The following is a 25419-nucleotide window of genomic DNA, read 5'->3' as shown; positions in this document are numbered from 1 at the left end:
TTATGGTTTTTGCTTTATGTCTGTCAATAGACGGACTCGTAAGAAAGAGACCTATCCAGAGGCAAAGTTCCGCAGACAATGCATTTCCGACGATCATCAGTGTCGATGAAGACATGGTAATGGTATGACCATCCACGATAAACGTTACCACGAAGAATGATGATCGTCAAGTGTAGCAACATGACACACGCTGTGAAGCGTTGACTGACGGCAGCGAATCGACGAGTCTTACTTCTGGTCTCATCGGCAAGCCGCTAGTAATTTAAATAAGTAGTAAACACGATATTAGGTAGGTCTAGTAATTTGTTCCACACGAAGTTCAGCTGATAATTCGATCAAACATTATATATATATATATACTTTATATATATATATATATATATTATTTTTTCCACTCTGTCGCAAAGCTTTCAGGGGTTTCTAAAGAATGTTTAACAAATTACGCGAATATATAGCTTCACGTGAAATGTATTAAATATTCATTTTATAAACTATTTTTCTCCTGGAATGCATTCCTTTTATTGAAGACTGTGTCAATCAGGCTAGATATCTTGAAAATTCCATCGAAGCAGAACATTTACATTTTGTAGGTATTCTATAGTAGAATATCTCTTCATTTTGATACATCATGTTTCATTTCTCTGTACCATCGACGTGAAGAGTTATGATAGTTATCTTGTCAAGAAAAACGGAAAACTAGACAAGGATTATCGGTTGTTGTTGCAAATGTTTAGTCGCATTTAAATTCTTCTACTTCAAGTTTTTTATCGGTTCGTTTGAAAACAATCTATGCTTGTTCTTCGCTCTTCTTACAGATTTTATAGACTGTTGCGTGAATCAACACGATAATAACTACTTTTTTTTTTTACTAGAAAAGGTGCAAGTTCATGCTGAGTTTTTTGTCAACTGCAGGTTTAGAAAGGAAGGTATTCGTATTGTTTCGTTAGCAGAATAATGGAAAAAGGACGATGGAAAAGACGGTGTATAGAACAATATCATTGATCGTTGGCTTGAAAAGAAGTGATAACGAGTCACCTCGTCAGATTTTGTTTTTGCCAGACATATTCCGTTAACTTTGTTTTTTTACATAGAATACTCGCGCACGCGATGCAATAGATAGTTATCGAATCGCTGCTTCAAGCAAGTGATTCGAATCACGCGGAAAGAGGGAAAGAGGAAACCAAATTGTAGCTTGTACATATATTATTAGGTTATCCGAGAAGTTCGTGCCAATTTTTATACCGTTGTTCCGATCAATATTTTAATCGTATCTTTGGATGCTATGAAAAGCGTAATCAACCAATTTCTTCCACAGCTTCTTTTGTTTTTCCTTTATTTCCTCCTCCTTTTTTTCTTTCTGGCAGAAACATATTAATCATTAATGATCTTTTCTAATCTTTCATTAAAATCTCCCTTGATATTACTTTGCGATATATTGATATTATTATATAAATTTGTTTACCCGTTAAAAAGTATTTTTCATAGAGTGCAATTCTAATTTTTCTCACTAGAATAGCGATTCGTTTTGGATAATGCCTAAACATACCCGTACAATTTTAGGTAAATATAATGCGGCGTAAACTTCTCGAGTCACCCGATATATACGATAATGAGTATCTCGTAATAATCTGTTATTATTGTTATCTTTACGAGAGTCGTTACCAAGATTATTTCTATTGTCGATATATGCCGTGTAAGGTTTATGCACGCCTATATTCCGTTGATAAAATACATAAAACGCAAACACACACACGGCCTGCCAATTATGTACTTTCGTATCAGTTTTTACTTAGGCTACTTTTTTTCATACAGGGAGACTCCTTTATATACATAAACGCGTTCGAGCGAATACGTACTAATGTATAGATATTACATAGACACACGGATTACACATACACGTAGAAAACATTTGTATACAGGAATACTTATGTATATACAAAGACTTTTTTTGTATGCACCGGACTGAGCAGACGGTTTTTTTTACTTGAGATTTATTACGATTTCGTTTTAGTTCCCCTGTCGTCCAGTGCCTTTTTTCTTCTTTTATTTCTTTCTGTCTTTTTTTTTTTTTTTTTTTTTTTTTTTTTTTTTTTTTTTTTTTTTTTTTTTTTTTTTTTTTTTTTTTTTTTTTAGTTTCCGCTTTCTTTATGCTCATCTTCCCCCTTTTTTTTTAATACGCTATAGCGTACAGTTGGTCTGTTTTTCTGTCGTGCGTCCTCGTGTCAGACTCGAATATCCAACAATTGAAAGAGTCGTGAAGTTATTCGAGCGAGACGTTGGAACAAAATATTTCGAGGTCGCGTTTCGCGAAAAGTAAAAACAAAAATAGGAAGAAAGAAACATTATTTTTATTCCAACATCTCTAATTTATCTAGCTTTTTTTATTTTGCATTTAATTGAAAATTCCATCGTGCTATTTTAATTTTAATTCGACGACAAAGCGTAAAAATTTCCCACCAATTTCATATTTCAGTTATGCTTGTGTTCACCGAATTACCAAAATCATATTCCCCTTTCCCCTCCCTCCCTCCCTCCCTCCCTCCCTCTGTTTCGGGAAATTAAGAATATTTTAGAATAACATGCACTCGATTACTTTACTTTTTATTACTTTTTTTTTTTAAATCGAAATTCCTTTCTTTTTTCACCTATGCCCCACGATTTTACCGATATTTCGTTAGCTCGCTGTAAATCTCGTTGAACGATCGGCCACGACAGAGAAAGGATCTTGCTCGCGGAAAAGAGGTGGGGAAATATTTATGCGGTATACATACATGTTCCAAGCTGTAGAAATATGTTTTAGGAACGCGTTATGGAGCGATTTGAACGGTCGAATCGAATCATTTCGCGTTGAATTACATCGGATCGCGCGTGACTTTTATCCAAGTAACTGTTAGCATTAAAACGGAGAAATTCAGAGAAGGGCACGCGACTTCTTTTCTTTCAAAAACGTTGCAATTTCTTCTTGTCTTTTTTCCTCTCTTTCTTCTTCTTCTTTTTCTTCATCGACTCGCGAAATCTACGTAATTCGTGTCACGTTCGTTTTAGAATGATCGATTAGCGACTTCAACTCTTTTAAATGTCCATGTTCATGTTTCGCGCGTCGTTCTTTTTTAACGCTCAAGCCGAACGAGCGTGAGATCTTTCGTTTTACGGTTGATCGATTTTTACACTGATTAGGATAGGATCGTTGTGACGTACGTTTTGTTCTACTACGCAGATTGCAGTAGTAGCCTGTCTTTTAACGTTGAAATGTTATTGCATTTTCTCGAGTTCGTGACATCTGTGACGTTGGCCACGGCCATTCGAACGAATTCTATTCGATCGGTCTCTTCCTCTATGTCGAAACAATTCTTCGTTCGACGCGCCTTGTGTTCTGTAATCATCGTGAAAGTATCGTGCAAGAGTATACGGATTTGTATGCACGGGCGCGTACATTATCGATCGATAAACATACGCGTTATTATGCAAAAGGTTCCTTTATCTTAATCAGTATTATTCACCCTTTTACCTACGATACGCCTCACGTACACAGCGAAACTCGTTCTTTTCCGTCCCATGGGGTTCCTCTCAAATATCGATTCAGGCTTTCCTAGCAATCTTGTACTTGATACCAGCACAATTTCCTTCAATTATTTCTTAAATGATACTTATTAAAGCTTTAGAATGTTAGCGGCTTAATAGCTCGTAATCAATTTCACAGTAAATATCAATTAAATGGGACGGAGAATTCACGAAGTAATTACCGAATCGTATAATTTTGTCAATTTTTTCACCACCTGAACTGCCGTATTTTATTCCTTTGCGATTGTGAAACCTTTCGAATACGATCAAACGTTTTCTCCGGGATTTCCTTTTTATCGATAATGGACGTGCTCACGATGAGAACACACGTTGGTTAACGTTAAACGTTCTTTATGCTGAAAACGTTACTGTTAATTTCAGTGTGTAAAGTATGTTGTAAAGGTTTTGGACAAGTCCGTTTGTTGTTTGATCGTGCGTTCTCGAAGCAAAAAGTTGACTAAAAGAAAAAGAAAGTAGGTTGATTTTCGTTTCGGCTGGTCTGTTGTCTCTTTTATCGAGATCGGTTGTTGAATCGTCGGCTCTTTCGCCCGTAAGCAACACTTTCTGTTTTTCATCTTCTCGAGAAATTTATCATTAGGAAGGCCAGCCACGGTTTGATCTAGAGCTTGTAAATCGTGTTAGTGATCTCACCGTGGCGCAGCTGGGTAGTCTTTTTAACCGCGTAACGAGTAAGAACTAATCGTTATAAAAAAAAAAGTATCTGTAAATGATCGTTTTACGCAAACACATTACGCTTCTACTGTGCAAAAAAAAAAAAAAGGTGTTTCGTGCTAGTATCGAACGCACAAAACGTATCATCTATCTCGATCGTGAAGGGAGGAAAGCGAACGAGAACGAAAAAGAACCGACATATGGGTCGCGACACCGGCAATTTTCTCGACGACCCTCCGTCTCGAGATGGAGCGAAAATTTCACGTATTCGAAATCTGTCTAGCGTCGAATAATCGATGAAAATTGCTTTCTCCAAGGAATCAGCGTTATCGATGCAATAACATTTAATAAATCGTGTCCGATTCACAATCGAGTCGTCGATTAAATATAGAAGGAAACGCGATCGATCAGATTTTCTTCGCGATCGGTCGCGTCGAAGAGCGAATAAGATCGATTCGTATGAGATTTTCACTCTGCCGTGCGTTAGGCCGCCCTGCGTTGTAAATAGGCGATAAGATAGCGCGAGAAAACGGAACTCTTCATGACAATATCGCCCCTAAAAGTCCTAATTAGCTTCATCGCGTGCGGCTACGCCGACGACGATTCTCATCATACTCCATTCTATATTTTTGTCTTCGAGATCTTGATTCATCACGTTTCACGGATCATACTCGCTCGAGTTGGTCCAACGATTAGAGCACGATCACCAGAATCTAAACCCGCATCGACTTTACTCCTCCATCTCTTCTAAAGAAATAAAAGCTCGATCGAACACGATGCTAAGTAAAACGATGAATTGAAATCGCTTAAATAACTACGGAGACAACAGGAGAAAGTATCGTTCTAGTTTTTTGGCCCAATTCTACGAAATACGCTTATTACAATTACAGATGCGACAGCGATTCGACTCTGTCTTCGAGGAAACCTGTCTTTTATCGTTCACCCGTACCGATCTGGTCGGCGATCGTTCGTGAACCATTCGTCGAACGATCGTCGCCAACGTGAGGGCGTACTTTCGCGCCAAGTACCTGCAGTATACACGCGGTCGGTTTTTTCGTTTTACGAGCATCGTGCGTGAGAAATGCACGAAATATACTGCGAACGACGCCGTGGAAGGTGGTCGAGGAGAGTCGACGAGGGTTGTCGAAACTGCGAAATTCGAGGTGTCTGGTATCGATCGAGGGCTGAGGGGAAAACGAAGGAACGGAATCATCCAATGTTCAACGATTATACACCGAAACGTTTGGGTATTGAAAGGCTCTTCTCATTTTGTGTCTTGGCGTAAAATCTAAGATCACGATCGCGCGATCGGAGTATCCAATTTCGTCGTGCATTTTCTCTCTCTTTCTCTTCCTCCCTGTTATCTGCCTTTCTGTTAAGAGGAAGTTAGTCGATCGTTCGATATATCGAATTCTGATCTTTCGTTTTAGCAGATCGTTGCCTAGATAGAAGAAAAATGTATTGGCGTCGGATGCGCCGGTTCGTAGTTCCCTTCTACGAAGGAAGATGTTTGTGCGACGTGCTTGGATACTTCGTTCATTGTATTTATACATATATATACATATATTATATGTGTGTGTACATATATATGTATAATATACATACCTGTTATTTTTCTTCGAACAAAATAGTGAGCGTGTACGTGTGATAAACGTAGAATGAGTTAGAGAGACAGGCATGATGGTGTGTTGCAGACGAAGAACGATATACATATACATATATAAATATATGATTATATATATATATAAATATATAAATACGTAGAAGTACGTGTGCAAAATTGTGTAGGTGTGCGTAAAAAAGAATTTCGATAAGCTCGTTCTTACGTCGCTCGGTTCGAACATCGCGAGTCGATATATTGTCGCGTGCATGTGTCGGTGCGAGATCGCGCGTTTTCCAAAAACGCTTCGGAAACCGAATAAAATGCGCATATATACACATACGCATATATATATATACACATATATATATATGTATATGCGTGTATGTATGTATGTATATTTGTATAAAAATAACAATAGGCACGCGAAGGATCGAAGAGAACGGAGAAATTTACGGCGATCGGCATAGCTTCAATCTTTTTTCTCTTCGTTCACGTAGGTCACGAGGTCCGTTGAAAATCTCCGTTCTTTTCCATCGGCGAATTTTCACGAAACGGAACGATTTTCTCAGCGATTTCACGATCCTGCCACGCTCACCTTTCTCTTTCCACTCGCTCTCATTCGGCGCGTACTTCTCTCAGTCCTTTCGATTCCCTTTATCCTCCTGTACGTCCATCCAGCGTGGCCAAAAAACACGGCCTCCGTCGCGATTTTCCATAGGTAGCGTATCGTAGCGCTGCGTTCAGACCTTCTTTCGCGCGGTCATCCTTCCGCTATCTGTTTGTGTCGTTGCCTGGCTGCGTGTGTTGCAAGGGTGCGATGCGTCGCGCGTACTAAACGCGCGTGTGTGCGTGGGTGGGTGTCGAAGATATGGTCGGATTGAGTTTACAGAATCACACGAGACTTCCAGGGAAACGATCAGTCAGTACTGTTAGAGAGACGAATACGCGAAGAGCGAAAATCCGCCACGAGGAAAGCCACTCGACCTTAAGGACGGATAACGCGTATCGCAGAACTCTCCGTTACGACTGTGGCACCACGAATCGGAATACGCGTCTTGTAGACGTAACCACGTTTCTTCTCGCAACTCGAACTTCCCTCGATGTATCTCGTAACGGGTCTCTCTATGGTGCAAGTTTCCGGTCCCGAAGCGAAAAACTTGCACCTATAACGGTCGTTCCGGACACATGGAACCAGGACGATCGTACGACAGTTTCGATAGATTCAATGGGAACCTTCGAGCGTGTACCAAGAAGGAACGTTTCTCTGGCCGCGCGTGCGGATAATTGCGCGACGATCCACGAAACAGCGCTCTCCTCTTTGATCCCGCGAGTTTCCGGCTTTCCTTTCATTGCGTCCATCCGATTCTTTTTACAGACCATCGAAGAAATCTCTATTGAGAAGATAGACCTTTTTTTTCCTCTCGTTTACGTCCGATCGCGTGTTTTCGCACTCTAATCAGAGCAGGGATTAGCGAACGAAGCACCGTGAAACGAGCTAAATAGCCGGCGCCGCCACGGGGACGAAGAACACAACGAACGATCGAAACACGGTGATGCACGTAACGCGCGACACCTTGTTCCACCTTCTATCGTCCCTCTCCTTCTTTCCTTCCATCGAGCACAACCCATAGAAACTGGCAATAAACGCGAAAGAGAGTCCTGAGCTTGTCTCGTACACGCTTGAAATACCAGTCTTTTTTCGCCGTTAACTCACGACGACGATAGTACCACTCGTTGAGAGGGACAACGAACGCGTTTCTTTCGCTTTTTTCCTACTTTTTACCGGTGCCTTAGTTCTTTCTGTCTCTTTGTTTCGGTTGTCCCACGTAGTATTCGCCGGGAACGCGATAGAACGGTTATGTTACGTGTCTGCCGAGTGGATAGCACTTGTTCTTCTCTCTATACGGTTCGGATTTACTAGAAAACGTAATTTTCCACGAGTTTCCTTTTTTTTTTTCTTCTTTCTTTCTCTTCCGTTAGGCTGTCTTTCGTGAAACTAGAGGTATCGGGCGATGTGTGACCTAAACTCTTTCTGGTTGTTTTTGACCTGAAAAACCGAGATAAGGAACGAATTAAGAATCAATGATCGAAATTCAAATTTAACGTGGCGCGCATTACATGTAACTTGATTCTCTATTTTCAGACTCTTTTGCTTCTAAATGAGTTTAATACTATTATCCTCATTGTGTTTCGATAAGGAGAAACCGCGGTACAAATTGTGCAAAAATATCTGTTTCCAAATTTTGTCATTTAATAAACAACGATAACACGTGGCAAAATTTGATCGAAGGGGAGTGAAAACGCGTGAACCAACGAGGGGAAGAGATCGCGGGAGGACGCGAGGTATGCACGTGTTCTGATATTACAAGGCAAGTTAGCTATAACGTGCACGTATCTGTACGTAAATTTAGGAGGAAGGTTTGGCGAGTTGATCCGCGAATCTGTAATAACGTCTACTTGGTATGTGAGTTAGAGTATTTCGCGTGTAGTATGCATGTGTGCGCGTGTCGTGTCGCCTGACGTGCGTGTGGGTATATCAGTACGTCCGTGAGACTGTGTGCGAGGTTACTCTCCGTGATCGACTGTAATTTTATATAATATTTGTAAGGCAAAAGAAATATTATGTACAGTATACCTGACAGTAAATAATAAGTATCTACCTTATACCTAATGTCACGTTTTCGTCTAATCCTCGCAAATATTTTACTCGATATTTTTCTCCCGAAAAGAAAACCAGCGAATTTTACGGTAAAAAGATGCAGTTTCAACGGAGATTAAATTTCATATTATTTTCTTTCTTTTAATAAATCGAAGAAAAGCATTTATTAAGGCAGATCATCTTATTGTTATAAAATTGATAAATTAAAATTTAAAAAAAAATTTTGTTAAGGTTCTTGGAACTATATATTAGACTGTTACACCAGGGCACTGAAGTTATAAGAATATAAGCAATCCTTTAAATCCGTACACGTGCACCGCATAGTTATTGGATTCTATGTATAAAACTTTGATATCAACGGAACCTTGAGTCTGTTAGAAGCCGTACGCTAACATCTCAAAGTTAAGGTCAACGACTTCCTAGACTTTCATCCAGATGAAATTCAGATAAATCTCGTAGCTGTTGTCCGTGTTAATGTCAAGCTTCCGTCCATAAAAGTAATTGGATCACATTTTCGTGGGCTATTTTATATATTTTTATATTTCACATAGATATATTTATACGTGTATAAACATGTTAAGTTCGACTTGAAAATCTACGAATGAAAGCGCGTGTGACGGTTCTTAATCTTGAAAGTAGCAAAGGATTTGCACGATACACGAGGTTCGTGTTAATTTTCGTAAACGTTAGAAGAAAATAGGTAAAAGGTGGGCAAGAGATTGAAACCGATTGCCACAGCTTCTGTTATCCTTTACGATCCTAATTACGATAATTTCTTTTTTCTTTGTTGTATGAGACATTTTTACAAGAACGTCTAGTTTTACTTCTGCAGTATCCGACTTCGTGTGCACTATATCGGGTTCGTAATGAGCATCGTCATAGACTGCAATGTTATTATTGGTACGTGGCTTCGCTGTTGTCCTCTCCCATGAAAATAGGAGATTCCGTTTGTCCCGTACATGCACGAGCTTCCATGCACGTGATAATTGTCAATGGAATAATACTTGCCGAAAATGTTCGGCAAACCAACGTTTTACGCAATGCACTTGCTTGCAGTCTATCCATTAACCGTAGATCGTTAATTAACGTGGTCGCATTGGTAATTGCAATTGGCCAATGATTTGCCGGATTAATTATCCACTATGATAGGCAAACTGGCCAGACCTCCGCGGCTTGATGCTGTATTGAACTCGTGGTATGGAGAAGTTGGGCATCTGCGAATCGGAAAAGTGAATTAGGTAATCAGAATTTTGTTAGAAACATCGTATTCGAATAATTCCAGAGGTCGAACTTGTACAATTTTTGAAAAAAATTTAAGAAAAATTTCAACGGAATCAAGTGCGCAATAATTGTCTATCGTTATTTATGTAACGCAAATATCTTTTTGCCAGCGCTTATACTTTTGAATTAAAACGGTAGAGAATGAAAAATTTCGATATGATTTTTAACGCAACCGTGTCAGGATAATCTCTCCGTTACACTTGGTGTACTCTACAAAGAGCCCGCCCGCTCTCAAGTTTTAACAAAGCTGCTCGCAGCATTAATAAAACTAAGGAACTGCCGTCGATTTCGCGATTATACCAACAAGGAATAAAACTTCGTCGCTTAAAGTCCAAGTTGAACGGTTCAAAAAAACCATTCGTCCCTCGATACTATCGCCTATAAAAACTCGTCTAGTTAGCACAGAACAGTGTTTGGTTTGCTTAAAACTCTGAACATCCTGTTAGTTCCTCGACGATGAAAGATTTAAATCAAACCGTGATGATTGATTTCGTTCATATCGAGAATGATTTGCATTTTTTCCGCAGATATATATGGTTGTTCTTTCGCTGGCTATTAAGTACGTCGTTTTGAGGTATCCCGGTGGTCCTTGAAGGATGGCAGGGACGGCGGAGAGGGGAAATTATGAGGGTGGCGGACAGGAAAATCTCTCACAACTCGTGGGACAGAGCAAACGGACGGTAATGCCCCGCGGTCGGACAGAAATGAAATTCCAGTGATATAACCGTTCGAATTCACGGACAATCGGTAGAGAGGAGGAACGTAGAACAGTAAATCCTGCCGATAAATGGCCGACACCGCTTCTTCTATCCCGAGTACGTGCACCGTTTCTTCCCTTGTGCCCACGTATGCTTCTTTTCTTCGAAGCCACGTACGAAGACGATGATCCTTTTTGCTCGCCGACCGATGACAACGGTTTTCAGTTCCTTCGTCGATGGCATTGCCTTTTTTTCTCGTCTCTGTGGCCTGACGTAAGGTTGATTATGGAATATGGATTTCTGACGAGAAGCACATACGTGTTGGAAAGGATCGAGATAACGCCGGTGCGAAAATGTGCAAGGGAAACAATAATACGAGGGTTGAAACGGAGCGATATTGTTAAGAAGAGAAAATTGGAGGTTACGATATATATACCAGGCAAAGGAAGCTTTGAAATTAGGGACTATCGAGAGAGGAAAATTGAAAATTACGAAATACCGGAGCAGATTAGAAATTAGGGAAAATTATGCTGCTGTAAATAAACTATTTAGAATTTGAAAAACATCTATGTACATAGAGGATTTGTAAGCAGAGAAAATTGAAAAAATTATAAACTTTGCAGTAGTTCGCCGCTATAGATAATTTATTTAAGGCTCGAGGGGCATCAGCGTACATGCAATGTTTCTGCAAATGAGTCGAAATTTTGATTGTGAATTATTTATATACGTCTTGAAAAAGAGAAAAAAGAATCTGTATAATCCCACGTTCGGAAAGATGGCTCTAAATTGTTCAAGGTGATCATTTATTTTACGACAGCTTCTTTTATAATACAATGTAGAGTTTGTATTATCAAGATTACATATATATACATAAACATTTAAATGCTTTTATAAAATAAAGAAGAAAATACAGCCAAATCCATTTTTACCCATTTATCCATATTGACAGACGTTATTAACCTGCAACATCATTCCGTACAATCCATTTTTTGCCGTCAATAACGTGTTGTCATATAATAACGATAAATCATTTAATTAAACGTCGGAATAATTAATCAGTTAATTTATTTGGATATTAAACAATTTCGAAATATAAACAGACTTTTAATGTCGGTGATGATTAAAATACGCTGAATTATGTTATGCATGAAAATAACGGCGCTACCGTATTTCGTTATTATATACTTATGTCGTATAAATTTATATGCTATATTTAATTTGTATGAATTTGATACGATTTTATTCTCTGTTTTTCGTACACGAAGCTCATATCCGCGATTCCTATCAACTGTTCTGCGTTTAATATTTACCTTGAATATTTCAGTCGTAAATTACTCTCTGGTTCCCAAGCAGGCTTCATGGTTTCCTTTAATAGCAATTCCTATATATTAAAATTCACATAATAATTACTCTTCTTAATTGCTGAAAAAACACAACACGCTCGATTAAAAAATTTAATATGAAACAGATCAAAGGGAAATATTGTATTTACGTATAATTACGATATTTAGACAACCGGCGCAATACCTTTTCAATCGCAAAGCATCCACGCTTATCTTATATAATTTCATCAATTTTCTCCACTTTTTACGGGGTTACTCGATTTGCCAAATGATCTTACATAAAAATCCGACCTATTACCGCACCATTTGTAACATATACTCAAAGTAATTTGCCCGCAATTTTTCTCCACTTTCCGTTCGGTTGGACACGCGGCGTTCCCGTTTCGTCCTTTGTGTCCCCTTCTTCCGGCAGAAGAGGCGCGTGTGTGCGTGGATAATCGATGGCAAGAGGCCGCGGGGAAACGAGACCACCAAGATTCAGATTTAACCTAATTTGCTGAACAAATTGCTCTGTCCCTCGTGATTGGCCGTGGCTCTCGGTGCGTCTAGCGAGAGTGGAACGTGGCGTGGAAAAGGGTGAAAGCACACAGCGGTTTCCGGATGTGCTCGACGTGTCGTGAATCGTCCGCGAATCAAAGCGAATTTATGCTTTGCAAATGGTGACGTGCGAACAGCCAGTCGAGCGTAATTCAGAAGTATCGACGGCGCGTCGGGCAATGGAGATTTAATACCTCGACATCGTGTATATGTATTCTGTCGTGGTACGGCGATCGATGTGGCGAAGACATCGAATCTGTTCCGTTCAGATCCGAATCCTTCGCCAGACATGTTTGTGCACTGAACGAATTACAATTCGGTCGTATCGAAATAGTTTTTATAATATTAGAGCAGTGGAAAATAAATGACCGATCGACGTTCACAATTTAAACCTTTGCAGTACGGACCTGCCTCCTGACCATGATTGATGACTCGTCGGCGTTGCTTGATATCGTATTAATCTTTAGCTTAATTTAATCGGTATTAATGTCGTGGATATTGCATTAGTATTCATAGTAAATGAGAAGAGTAAATGTATTAAAGCTGTTTTATAATTTCCATATTTGATACTTCGTATTTAATGTGCGCAGATACTTTCATAAGTCGTAGTCAGACATATCAGAGCTGAATCAGTGTAATTCATTCGTGTTTCATTTTTCGTTTACTATGAAACTCAGAAGCTCGTTTATTTTACTCGCAACAGATTCGAAGCTTAAAACAACGTATTTTTCGAAGATGTCGATTTTCATAATTTTCCTAGGAAAGTTTGTCCACTGTAATTAATCATCTGAGTATTTAAAAGCGTAATGTCAATCTAGGAAGAAGCTTGAAAAATAGGCAGGAAGTAACAGAAACGTATTATTGAATTTAATTAATTACCTCGTAATAATTCGTTAAAACAAGCGAACGTTATGGCGCGTACCGGTAAAACTCTTTATTAAGGGAGAAATTCATTTAAAGATATTAAAATTCATAATTTCATCCCGAATACATTTCAAGTGTTATTCCAGATAATTTCATCTTACTCGCAATATCGAAATTATTAAAAAGTAACCGCTAATCGCTACGATAATCACGTAGTGAACACGGTCTTGTTCCAATCAATCATTTATTTCCCATCAACATTTCATTTCTATATTTCTTATACGTGCGATTCATGTGTCTCTGTTGAAGGTATTAGGCTGTGACATATACATAAATGAAACAATATGGATAGATTATGTCATTCGTTGACTTTTTCATGAGCGATCCTACCATATCTGTAACAATACTTTCGCTCGCCGCAATTAGTATCTATATTCTTGAAGCACGTAAAAATGTCAAGGACCTTTCGAGGTTACATACGGCCGCATTGAGCGTTCTCGATTGCTCGAGAAAATCAATATTTATGTATAACTAGGAAGACGGTTGGGAAACAGGCCGATATGTATCTAAATGAGATCATATCGACACTCGTATTTTTATTTCGTATAATATTTATCTTTATGCAACAGAATCTCCCTAAACTCGTTTCCCATGGGTCAATTATCTTCTTTTACTTTTTTTTTTTAAAACATCAATATATCGAAACGATACATCAAAACTCTTTTATTCCATTTTATTTTGCATTTAGTTCCACCGATATCTTTATATTATATTTTACAGTTGCTATATTTCACGCTTATTCATCTTCGTATTCTCCTATCCATTACGTTATACATACATATATCGGCAATGGATTTTCACCAATAGACGATAAACAAGATGAATGACAGCAAATCCTTCACCAGTGAGTTGATTAACGTCTTGCGTCAGAACTCGTTCCTTTTATGGCTTCTGTACGGGTGTACCGATACAAGCTTGTTTTCCAAGTTCGTTTCGAAAGGCAATACTCCTGGTCATGTTTTTCAGAGGCGTTAACTAATTTTGCGAGGAGGAAGAGAGGCTTAAATGGTGGAAATCAGCCAACGTTTGAGCCTTGGTTACGACCTCCAGCTCTATAAAATCCGAAACGATCGGAAACGTCAGTAACCGACAAGCTTCTTGCCTAGTTAACTGTCTTCGAAAACACTGGATGAACGTGGCTGATGACAAGTTGTAAGTTCGACCGACTGACCCGTTGTCATTGTTACACTCGGATGTAGCAGAGTTTCGTCGAAACTGATTGATATTGTGCGCGGTTTGTGCTAATATGTATTCCTTAAGACCAGCTTTGTTCGCTGTTTCAACGTTGACACACAAAATAGGATTGCAGTTTAATCGAGATAAAGTCGAAGTTGAATTTAGTACAAAATCTAACTCTTATTGACTTAGCGAAGTATTTATATATACGTGCGTCATAGTGTAGCGTGATTGATCAATTTAGAATCAACGAAGGAAATAATTGAAAAGCTTCCTGAAAAAGAGATCTATATGTCAATGGTAAATATACACAGGAGTGGAGCGTATTTTTTAATCAAATGGTCGAATTATTATAGAATTTTTATTTCCTTGGTACATACAGAATTATCAATACAAATGTAAAATATGTAGATATAAAATATAGAAATTATCGATTTAAACGTGTCATGGCTAAACTAATCAAAACCACTGTTTCTCCAATTAGTGATAATATTTAACTGTCTTTGATAACACGAATGTTTACTTTTACCGAGAACTTGTACTTATTTTTCTCATATTGCTTTAATTCTACTTAATTAGGTGTAACGTATACGTGTGTTAAAAGTCGCAATCTGAATTCGCAATTCGTTATTTTGTCCTACGTATGCTTTCCCCAGAAAGCTGTTCGATCATTGAATTAAAGGATTTGAGCAGCGGATGAAATATTGATTCGCAAGAAATGAGTTTTATTGTAGAGGGTGATGGTTTGGCATACTCGAAGGGGTTGATTTATGGAGTGACCCATAGGGTTTACGAATTCTGGGACCTAGGGCTATCATGCGTCAGAACGTAATACACTTTTCTGATTTATTCCGTTCGAAGGGAATAAAAGGATCGATATCCTGTCGATACGATTCGAAGTCGGAAGAAGACGAGAAGTTACTGGCTTCGCGGCGAAGTCAATTAACTCCTTTGATTATGGTGCTCAAATAGAATCCCGGACGGCCGCGCGAACGGGAACGCTTTTCATTTACGTTTAAATGAGTTTAATTAAATGAAATTGATACTCCTTTTTCGCCGTACAGGTTTCATGTAGCATGATACTCTATCCGTGGGAACGTATGACAGGGGTGGAAAGCGAACGCTGTTATAGAGCTGTCTAGATATTTGAAATTCAAACTGAACGACACTCGATTATCGCGCTAATACTTTGAATATTCGAATAAGCACGGGATAATTTCATATTTGAATGATTGGTTCGTGTGATTGGAAATTTGCTTATATTCAGATTATTCGAGATCAAACGAATAACATGAATTCTCCGATATGCTCGATCGATTTTGAAACAATTGAAAAATTTCAAGTGATAACGAGAATGCTTATTGGTGTTATAGATAATGAGTTTTCATTCTTCAGGCACAGCAGCATGTTGATTCGTTTCGTTACCATAAGAAATCTCTTTTCTCTCGCAGATACGTATAATAAAATAAAATTGAATCGACAACGAATGCCTTAGAAAATAATTATTTCTTCATGGTCAAGATATTTCTTGCAGTTTTGATATCGAGCACCAAATATATATTCGAAATTTCTTTCATAAGAAACAAATCGTAATAAATTCGGTATCTATAATAACTTAAAAAAAAAATGTGAAATTTAATCTCACTCATTTTCGTGCTATACTGCAAAAGTTAAATTAATCGAATATATATTGCGTAGACATATTTCGTATATTACAACTTCATACTGTGCAAATGTACTACAAAGGGACTCGACTGATTGTTTTAATTCGAGTAGCTTCAGCAGAAGCGAACCGGTAGAGCTTTGAAACCGCTTAAATTATTCATATGGATCCAATTTTGTCAAGCTTTTTCAAATAATCAGAGTACGCGGCCCGGCATTCGAATTATTCACATTCGTTCAAATATCCGAATTGAGTTTAGTGGAAACCCATATGCTGTAAATATCGATAACCTTCCAAGAACATTATGCAAGTGTTTCTAAAGTAAAGAACACGTAGTAGAAGAGGATCAAAATCCAGAACCGAAAAGTAAACCGTTCCGAGATTGAAGGAGATGAGCCGTAGTGGTTGTATTTACTTGGTTCCGCGCGAATAAGATAATATCTTTACGTAATTAGCGAGCCCTTTGAAATAGGTCAGTCCAATTATTCAGCCAGAAAGCATTCGTTTCGGCGAATAAGCTTATTATTCGGTGAATAAGCGTTACGCGAAATATTCAGCGACGCTGTTCTCCATCGCGGCGTATCAGATATTTATCGTTAACTGCGAGATCGTGCCAGTATCAACAGCGAAACTATACACGGTGGATTATTAAAAGGATACACTGCGGCCACGGTAATGGCCAAAGGGTGGACGAACTCTCTGGAGGTTTAAATAGAAGTCAAACAGAAACTCGTGGCCGGAGGTCGCGTCTTCGTTCTCAAAGTGGTCTCTAATTTGATAAAATTGGACGTTGCTAAAGGATCGCTGCGGGGAAAGCTTTAAAACAAGAGCGAACGTCAACCGTGACGTGTTTTTTCTTCTTCTTTTTTCTTTTTTTTTTTTTTTACCATAATGAGAAAAAAATGATTTTAATTACCCCTTTTTAAAATCGTCGCTATAATCGGAAAGAGAAATTCTTTTATCTATCCCGTCGATATTATTAATTAACGTCATTTTCACTTGACTAAGCTCGGTCTCTCGCGCGTCAAAATATAATAAGAGTCTCTCGACGTTGTCGATAAACATTGCATTCCTCTCTCAGAACCGTCTGTCCCCGGACGCGGAAAATTCTCGATGAGAATCGGCCTCTAGCCGCGCTCGTATCTATCATTACAGGAAAACTGGAAGCATCGAGAACCGTCTAAATGGCTGGTATCGAATGACTATCGAAATCTCGGGTCGTGATCATCCAGAGTAGATAGGGTCACTCGAGAATTCGAACCACGGCCACAATTGTTTCTCTCTCTCTCTCTCTCTCTCTCTCCCTCCCTACCCTTCCAATTTGGTTCCGCTAATCGAATCAAATTGAATTTCCATCTGTTCGTCTCTTCGTTCTCCGTGGCTTCTGATGCTCATTCGTCGTATCTACCACCGGGCAGTCAATAAAAATGAACGATCGATTTGGTTAAGTATCCCTCCTTCGAGTAAGATTATATAGGGAAAGGGACGAAACGAAGAACGACCCTTGATTTCGATAGAGATTCAAGCCGAGCCACTTGTAATCCATAAACAAGGAAAGGGCACAAGATATTCGTGTAACAAGCTTCCCACGGTGCGTTCGTTCCGCATCAGCAATAGGGCAAAACAGACGAGTGCTTTCCGGTGGAAAACAATGATGGAAGTACAAAGGAGGTCAGAGACGCATTTGGCGGACGTCAGCTTTATTGTTCCTCCTAGTAGCAGAAGATCTGAAGCAGCGGAAGCTGATTGATCGCAATCAGAATTTCCATTGCGCGGCTCGGCCGGGTTAAGCGTGTTCTCGCAATGGTATAGAGGGGTGCATCCAGGACGAGAGAGAGAGAGAGAGAGAAAGAGAGGGTGGAGTAGATCCTCGAAGAGGTGACGGCTACGAAATTTTAACCCTGAATACACCGGCAACTCGAATGCAAATAAAAATGCATAAACATGCACGGAATGAGATACGATATCGGAGACGAACGGATGGCGCGTCTGAAATTTCGGGGCAATATTGAAAATTAAAATTCTAGCGTGATATTTGTTACTGGCGGATTCGAAAGGCTTTTTAATATTTACGCGAGTCTCGCGAGCTATCGGGCACGTTGTAGCGCGTGAACGTTACGAAGGAAAAATTGACGAAACGCGCCAAGTAACTTGCTACAGAAACCTGTACGTTTCACAGAGAAGCAGAGAAAGAGGGCGAGAAGAAAAAAGCGAAGAAGAAGTTGCGTTCAGAAATGTGAGAAATCGTCGACATGGATGGGTCATTGCGTTTCTGATTGACGAGTTAGAAGGAGCCATCTAGTATCGACTTGTCTTGTATTACAAATTCAGCCGGGTTCCGTAGTTTGCGAAATAAAAAAAGTCCCGTGACACTTTTCAAATGCATCCACCTTCTCTATCGTCGATAGCAGTTAGGATGAAACGTGTCAAGATCATGATAGAGGTAAAAGAGAAACGATAGCGATCGTTTTACCGTTGAAAGACTAGAGAATATATGCGGCACACGTCTGACCATAATCGGAACGTTTCTACTATCTTCTTGAAACACGAAGCGAGGGACACAGCGAGCGACGCGAAGGGACGATCGAAAAGATTTTTCTGATACTCGAAACCCACTGACCCTCTGCCTTTTTATTTCGACTCGTTCGTTCCAGTCCGCCTTTGCACCGTCGACATAATTCCTACGATTGGCCGGATGCCTTTGTCTTGCTCTTTACGAGGGAACCTATTGCCAACCGGAAAATATCGAACGCCATCTAAATTTATTTAAACGCGTGACGAGACTGTTGATCGAATTAAAAAGCTAATTAGTAAGAGCCAGATGATGATAATTGTTAACGGAATAACTAGTTCGAAGCGCAATCTGGTGCTCTCGATTACCAGAATCAGAGAACAATTCGCTCTTAGTCATCTTTCGGAGCAACGCCTCGAGGAAGAAAAAAAGCCGGGCAAAGTTTCGTGGAAATCAATCGAAGAAAGAGCATCCCGATGAATCGGACTCTCGTCAAAGAATCGAACTCGGATTATGCGCGAACAATCCGCGAGCGTGACAACGAGAAAGAAGAAAGCAGGTGAAAGAAAGGAAAAGAACTAGAGGGGATAAGAGAAGAGAAGAAAAAAGGAGAGCGAGAAAACGAAACTTTCAATAGACGTTGGACGTTGGATCCACAATTATCCGTATCGAAAATCGATCGGCAGGGGCCACTTTCGTGGCCCCGTAGAAAAGCCAGAGCGGCAGCATAAAAGGAGGGGGAGAGGTGAGAAGGACGGGGGCGAAAGTGCAAGAAACAGGCGAGAGAAATAGAGTGAAAGGGGTTGACAGCCCTGGCGGAGAAGACGAGACAGAGAAGGAAGGTGCGCGTAGAGGAATTTTTGGGCAGCAGTCGGCCTCGTTATGCTGGAAAATCTGAAATCGATTGGAGGGAACCCGGCCCGTGTCGGGGCGTCTGCGCGACGCAGACATCGACGCAGACGCCGAGGTTGCTCGCCAGGTCGATAGCGGAGCCCTGGTTAAACTCTGCGAACGAACTTCGCCGATGGTCCGTGAGGAAAAGAGGCGTAGGTTGGCGAGAAGAAGACGAGAGGATCGGTGTCGGGCGACAAGGATAAAAGCAAACAGCCGAGAATCGACTGTTGGATCCTTCAGACTTTCTACCGAGGACCAGCATTGCGTCGATGAATTAATTACCGACAGTCCTCGGGCCCCCGCTTAATACCGCCTTCTGCCAGCCAAATTAGATCGTCGCGTCGTCGAGCGTCCATCAGTAGATCGCCTATTTCCGGGATCCTTTTATCGGCTATTTGTCTTCGGTCACAAAGATTCCAGATCTCGCTTGTTTTCCTTCTTTCTACTTTTTTGTACGAAATTTCTTCTAATAGGAAATTTAAATTATTTACAATAGGTTTTCCTTTGTTAACGGAGGATGGTTAGTTCGTACGATGTTTGGTTAATATTATCGTGGTTGAAATTGGGCCAGCAGGGCTTACTGTTTGGTATTTGGAGCTTTCAATGTTTAAAAGGCATCCTTCGTATATTATCATTACGAAAATAATATAACGATATATGATAGCACATTTATATTATTATACGAGATGGGATCGTACATACATCTGAGCTTCACGTATCTGAATATGTGTGTCCAATTTTTTCTGCGAAGCATCGTCAACAGAAAATTACATAAAATACTCGTGATGAAGGTATTTCATAAATCTAACAATAGTCCACATTATTCAAACTATCTATTATCCGTGGCGTACTATTATCTCGCTGCAAAAATCAATAAGCCTGACCTTTTGGTGAAAAGCAATTTCACGGGAATAATTTCAAGTTATTAGATAACTCTCCACTTTTGACTTACTCTCGCACAAGGGATCACATTCTTCCCCGCTGCCAGGCCATCCTATATTATCGTAATGCTATATTACTACGCCGCTGCATTACCACAATATATCACATATACCATTCTACTAATAGCAGTTTCTTCATCCCCGACATTCGGCTTGTTCCTCTAAATTGTCCAGAAACGTGGTCCCGTAATTGTTTCGAACATCGTGCTTGCTAAAGTACCAAACAAATATCGCGCGAATTGTCCCAAGATGTTTTACGGGAATGCCTTATGGTATAATAAACTCGAGGAACAACAGCAGTAAGATAACGGAGGCCGGTACTTGAGGGTATTCCCCCGGCAACCATTGTAATTGATAACGCAAGGGAAGTGATCAGTATTTGAAATGTTATCCGCCGCCGAAGCCCCCGAAAAGTAATTGAAAAAAGGGAAAAGTCCCAGCTTGACAGCGGAGACGAAGGGAAATGTTATCCGCATCGGTATTCGACCGAGATAGTATTTGTTCAATTAAACGGAAGCTCGTAAGGAAATATATGTAAGTTGAGCATGGAAGGAGGTCAATCCGGGAATCAAACTCGAATAACCGAGAAACGATTGATCGTAGAACGAATGCGTGTACACATTTCCGTTTAGAAACAATTTTTCTTTTTCATCGAATTGGATCGATAGCGGGCGAATTGGAAAAACGCGCGAATAATTTGAGAACGTACGGTAATCATTAATACTGGGATTATAATGAAAATGTAAAATCTGTGTCGAAGAGACGGGATTGGAAAAATATTTAAATATATGAAACGTATGAAAAGTTACAAACCAATATCCATATATCGTTCTGAAAATTATGTAAATTTTCGAAAAATACATTCTTGTAAATAATGAATATCTAGAAAGTTTCTGTGTAGAATTTTTAATTGGTCACATCTACTATTTTGACGGTTTTCTGATTAACTCGTTATTCAGATCGCTAATTTGCTGGATATAATTTTTATATTTAGAGATATCAGATCTTCGTGGCATTTCCTTTAAAAATAAATATCGTATACCTACGTATAGAGGAAACAAAAACCGGCCTAATCGAAATTTCGTTGTTTTTGCTATTTATTTCTTAATTTCTAGATTACGAAAATTTCTATTTAAGTGGCGACCCGGTTAACGTAGGAAACAAAAATATTTCAGAGCAATATCACTCTGTAAATTAACGAAGATACTATTTTTGCCGCACGCCCCGGTACAGATACAATACATAGAATACATCTTTTACAAAATTTATTTTGGAATAAACCCGCTTTATTCTTCATTTTACATTTTTTACACTTAGCTTTTATGTACAATTTGATATGATATTTCTATTATTTTCAATTCGTCTGACGATTACTAATTCGACTGTATATTTGACTTATAAAGCAATTTCTAATGAAACATAAAACTCGATTTCTAAATTTCTGGACTAATTTAGTCAATAATATTGGAGAAATGTTATCCTGTTATTATCATCAGATCAGAAATATACGTGGATATACGTAGACAAAATAGGAACAGAACATAAAGATTCGTATTTGTAGAATAAACAAATTGTATGAATTCTTAATATCGTAGAATACTGTTCTTAACCGATTGTCCTTCTTCTATGTTACGACACGATATAAGATATTTGCCATGAGCTATAAGAAGGATCGGGAAATGAACGAGTAGAGACCTTGTTATATCGATACAAATTCAAAATCTAGCAACCCCAAGTTTCTTACAACAAAGTCTTGGGCGTGATTTATCTCGAGTCCGCAAAATAGTTTGTTCTGCACGTCTTGGGAATCATGAACTCGACGTTACTGCATTGGGTTTCCAGAGTCGCTTGCTGACGTGCTTAGTCCGATTCTCAATCAGGGATTTATACTTGCTGTTCGTATGCGCATGAAAAGCAGTTACTTGCAACACAACATCGACTCAACATTTATTTTTCTGCTTATTATTGTCTGCAGCGGAATACGAGAACTATTACGTACAAGACGACTGGTAAATATGCAACAGCGGGCAACAGGAAGTTTCAAGAATATACAGTACAGCATATATATATAGATATAAAAACAGATGTAAACGCCATAATTTTATAAAAAGAAATTTTATTTGACAGAAGCGACGAACAACTGCGGTATCTGTACTATACAGAAACAAAATTCATGTTTCGCCAACTCCATGCGAGATTAAAGCTTTCCAGTTAATGTTTCCATTTCTGAAGAATTAAATTAATATTCAGTTAATATTATGATTAAGAAATTTTTCGAAGGAAATGAAGTTGATTAGTTTAGTTTCTAAATGTGTTAGATAGTAAAAAATCTCTGATACAAAAATTACTAATATATGTATACACTAGTAACATTCTCTCTGATAGAATATTGAATAGATATACTTAAAATGTGATTTCGTTGAGAAATATTAAAAAAAAAGTATTGCAAAGTTCGGATCAAATCTTTACAACGAAATGAAAATTAACTTCTTGTTATTCATTTGACGTATTGTAAAAAAGTAGAAAATTGTTTAAATCTGTTGGCGACCTTATTGTCCTCGTTTAGAAGAAATTCCGATGTGATTCACCGAGCAACTTCAAACAGTTCAAACTGTATTATTTCAATGGCTGAGAAAAAGACAGGAATGATTGTACTTTTGAAACAACGTTAATGAACTGGACTCGATAAACTTTCCTTATCGGTTTTCAAGTCGTAAATCCTTATGGTAATTATTAGTTGATTCGAAAAGTCGAATATATTGCATCGAACAAATTTCGCAACTTTTATCCAATATATAAACGTGTAATCGTACAGAGTTCCGCGTAACTGGAATCTTAAGCAAACTCTTGAATTACAAAGCCACAAATTATTTGCTCCAAACGTTTACCGTTGATTTTGTTCCGTTTTATTCTATTGATTATATATTTCTATTGATTCACGTTATATGCTTACGAATAAGTTTCATGCGGAATTTTATTTGCACATCGCAAAATTTTGCACACGTTGAAAGTTGCTTACAAAATCTGATTTTTATTTATATTTCGCATTCGAGTCAGCATCGTTACGCGTATCATAAAAATACATGTCGACACCGATACGAGACGTATCCAGCGGCCGTGTTCAAATAAAAAATATTCAGATTTATCAATAGACTGCGTATATTTATGCAAATTCATATTTTATATAAAAATAAAAATGCAAATGTCATATCATATTGTAATGAGTGAAAATAAATGTCCGCAGCCTTATCGAATACAAGTATCGTTTAGCGATATCTAATTTATGATACAAAGATCGACGATTTGCTCAGAATCGAATCTTCGAGGTATAAAATTCGTCAGTGACCCGACACGCTTTCAATTCACGTAGATATTCAAAATTTCACAAAAATCCGGATTCCAAGACCTTTCTAGTATCAAAGATTCGACGTATCAAGCTGCCAATAATCCATCATTGTATTTCGATCCATATTAGTATCTAGAATTTCATAGGAATTGAAAAAATTGCACATTGATGTTCGTCGCAATTTTTGCAGAAAATGAAACGTTTGAAAGTAGCGTTAAAGAGAAATCGTGGCGACAAAGGGAAAGTCGAAGATCGAACAAAACTCCGCATACGGTGAAACGAAACGGCGGCCACGACGTTCGAGATCTGCAACGACCCACTGAGCGTCCCGTTCCAAGGACAAGTGGAAGAAGATCGGTCAGGTAGGAAGTACTTTTTAAGAGATTCAAGGGCTTGGGGATACTCCGGGGAGCTCGAGTATCAGTTTCACCGTACTCTTATGAGAAAATCGATGTCGACATCGAGCCGGCCCGATGCGTCCACGATGACGAGAGTAGCGCGGTGCAGTCAGGTAAAGTGGGATATAAGAAGAATCGGGATAAGGTCCCGGTCGAGAGTAGTGGTGGCCGGATCGACGTCTTTCGAGACTTCGAATCCCGTGGAAAACCTCTGCTCGATAACGCTATAAATCTGCTCGAGCACAAGCGATGCTCTGCCTTGCCGCGCTCTAAGGTTTTACCTTAAGCCACGATCGATCGAACCAAGTGACAAACGTCGTTGAATAAATTCGTTCCTGGCCGTGGATCTTCTTTTCTACTTTTGCTATACCTTCCGAACCTCCTGTGTGGACGTTTCGAGCGAAGCTACGCCGTTCGGTACCTCGTCGATTTAACCACATCGATGTGTTTACCGTAACCGGCACGGCGACGAGAACACCGGCAAATGCATCGGGAAGTATGTCCTACTTTACGGATGCATACCATATTGATTCGTGTTCGAAAATTCGCTCTGCGTACGTGCTCACCGATTTGTAGCACCGTGGAAAAGTGTCACTTATCGAGAATGGGAGAGCGTCTTTCCGGTTGATGCAGTCGCGAACACTGTTTCACTGGATGTCTAAATTATGTTAATATAGACGTTGTTGTAGTTGGAGCAGCGGCGTTCGAATTAAATTATGGTATCTGCAACTTGCAGACATCATACGTAGTTTTTTGAATTCGTATCTGGACGATAGAAGGTTATAAAAAAAATTTTAATTTCAGAAAATGGAGTTATACTTGGTGAGAGCAACGAATAGATATAATATGTGCTTTAGAAATGGATCGTTATCAACATGGAAGAAAATATGTCTGATACATCGTAGTGTACCAATTTTAAAACTTCTCTTTCATCGCAACTCTGCATCATTTTTGTTCACATCGTGGGTCATTGGTTATCAATCAAGTGCTTTTTACTTAGCTGAGAAGTTAATGGTAGTGTTCGCCATTTCTATTGATATTGTTTCTATGTTTCTTTATTTCCCTACAGAGGAAGAGCCAAAAAACAGGCATTTCTTGTATCTTCAAGTGGAACACTTAGGCTGCAACAGACTTAGCGATTCTTAGACTGGTAGGATGTCAGTTTTGTTAAAGGAGATTCTATTATTTGTAGATATTAAGTCTGGAATAGT

The 25419-nt window shown here is 39.0% G+C and overlaps 1 protein-coding gene and 1 long non-coding RNA gene across 12 annotated transcripts in view; one reads left to right on the top strand and one right to left on the bottom strand.

Annotated features, from left to right (window-relative positions):
• LOC122568027 (unconventional myosin-IXAa-like) overlaps window positions 1-24017 on the top strand; it is a 37239-nt gene extending 13222 nt beyond the window's left edge. For 8 of the 10 annotated variants that reach the window (XM_043727311.1, XM_043727308.1, XM_043727309.1 and 5 more), the window contains one exon: window positions 31-8507. In XM_043727311.1, the coding sequence (XP_043583246.1) occupies window positions 31-128 (98 nt within the window). In that variant the 3' untranslated portion in view covers window positions 129-8507. Of the gene's footprint in view, window positions 1-30; window positions 8508-10303; window positions 11417-24000 lie in introns of those variants that run through there. The other 2 variants (XR_006316950.1, XR_006316949.1) reach the window with 2 other exon arrangements.
• Window positions 8640-14780, bottom strand: LOC122568028. Of its 2 annotated transcripts, none has more exons than XR_006316952.1 (3): window positions 12002-14780; window positions 11785-11896; window positions 8640-9709 (listed from the first exon to the last, which is right to left on the bottom strand). It is a non-coding gene; the product is annotated as an uncharacterized LOC122568028 (long non-coding RNA). The 2 variants fall into 2 exon arrangements; XR_006316951.1 differs by lacking the exon at window positions 8640-9709 and adding an exon at window positions 11304-11434.
• Window positions 24018-25419: the final 1402 nt, after the last annotated feature.

The sequence above is a fragment of the Bombus pyrosoma genome, linkage group LG6 (assembly GCF_014825855.1).
Source record: "Bombus pyrosoma isolate SC7728 linkage group LG6, ASM1482585v1, whole genome shotgun sequence".
NCBI classification, from domain to species: Eukaryota; Metazoa; Arthropoda; class Insecta; order Hymenoptera; family Apidae; genus Bombus; species Bombus pyrosoma.
This window is presented reverse-complemented; position numbering and strand designations above follow the sequence as displayed.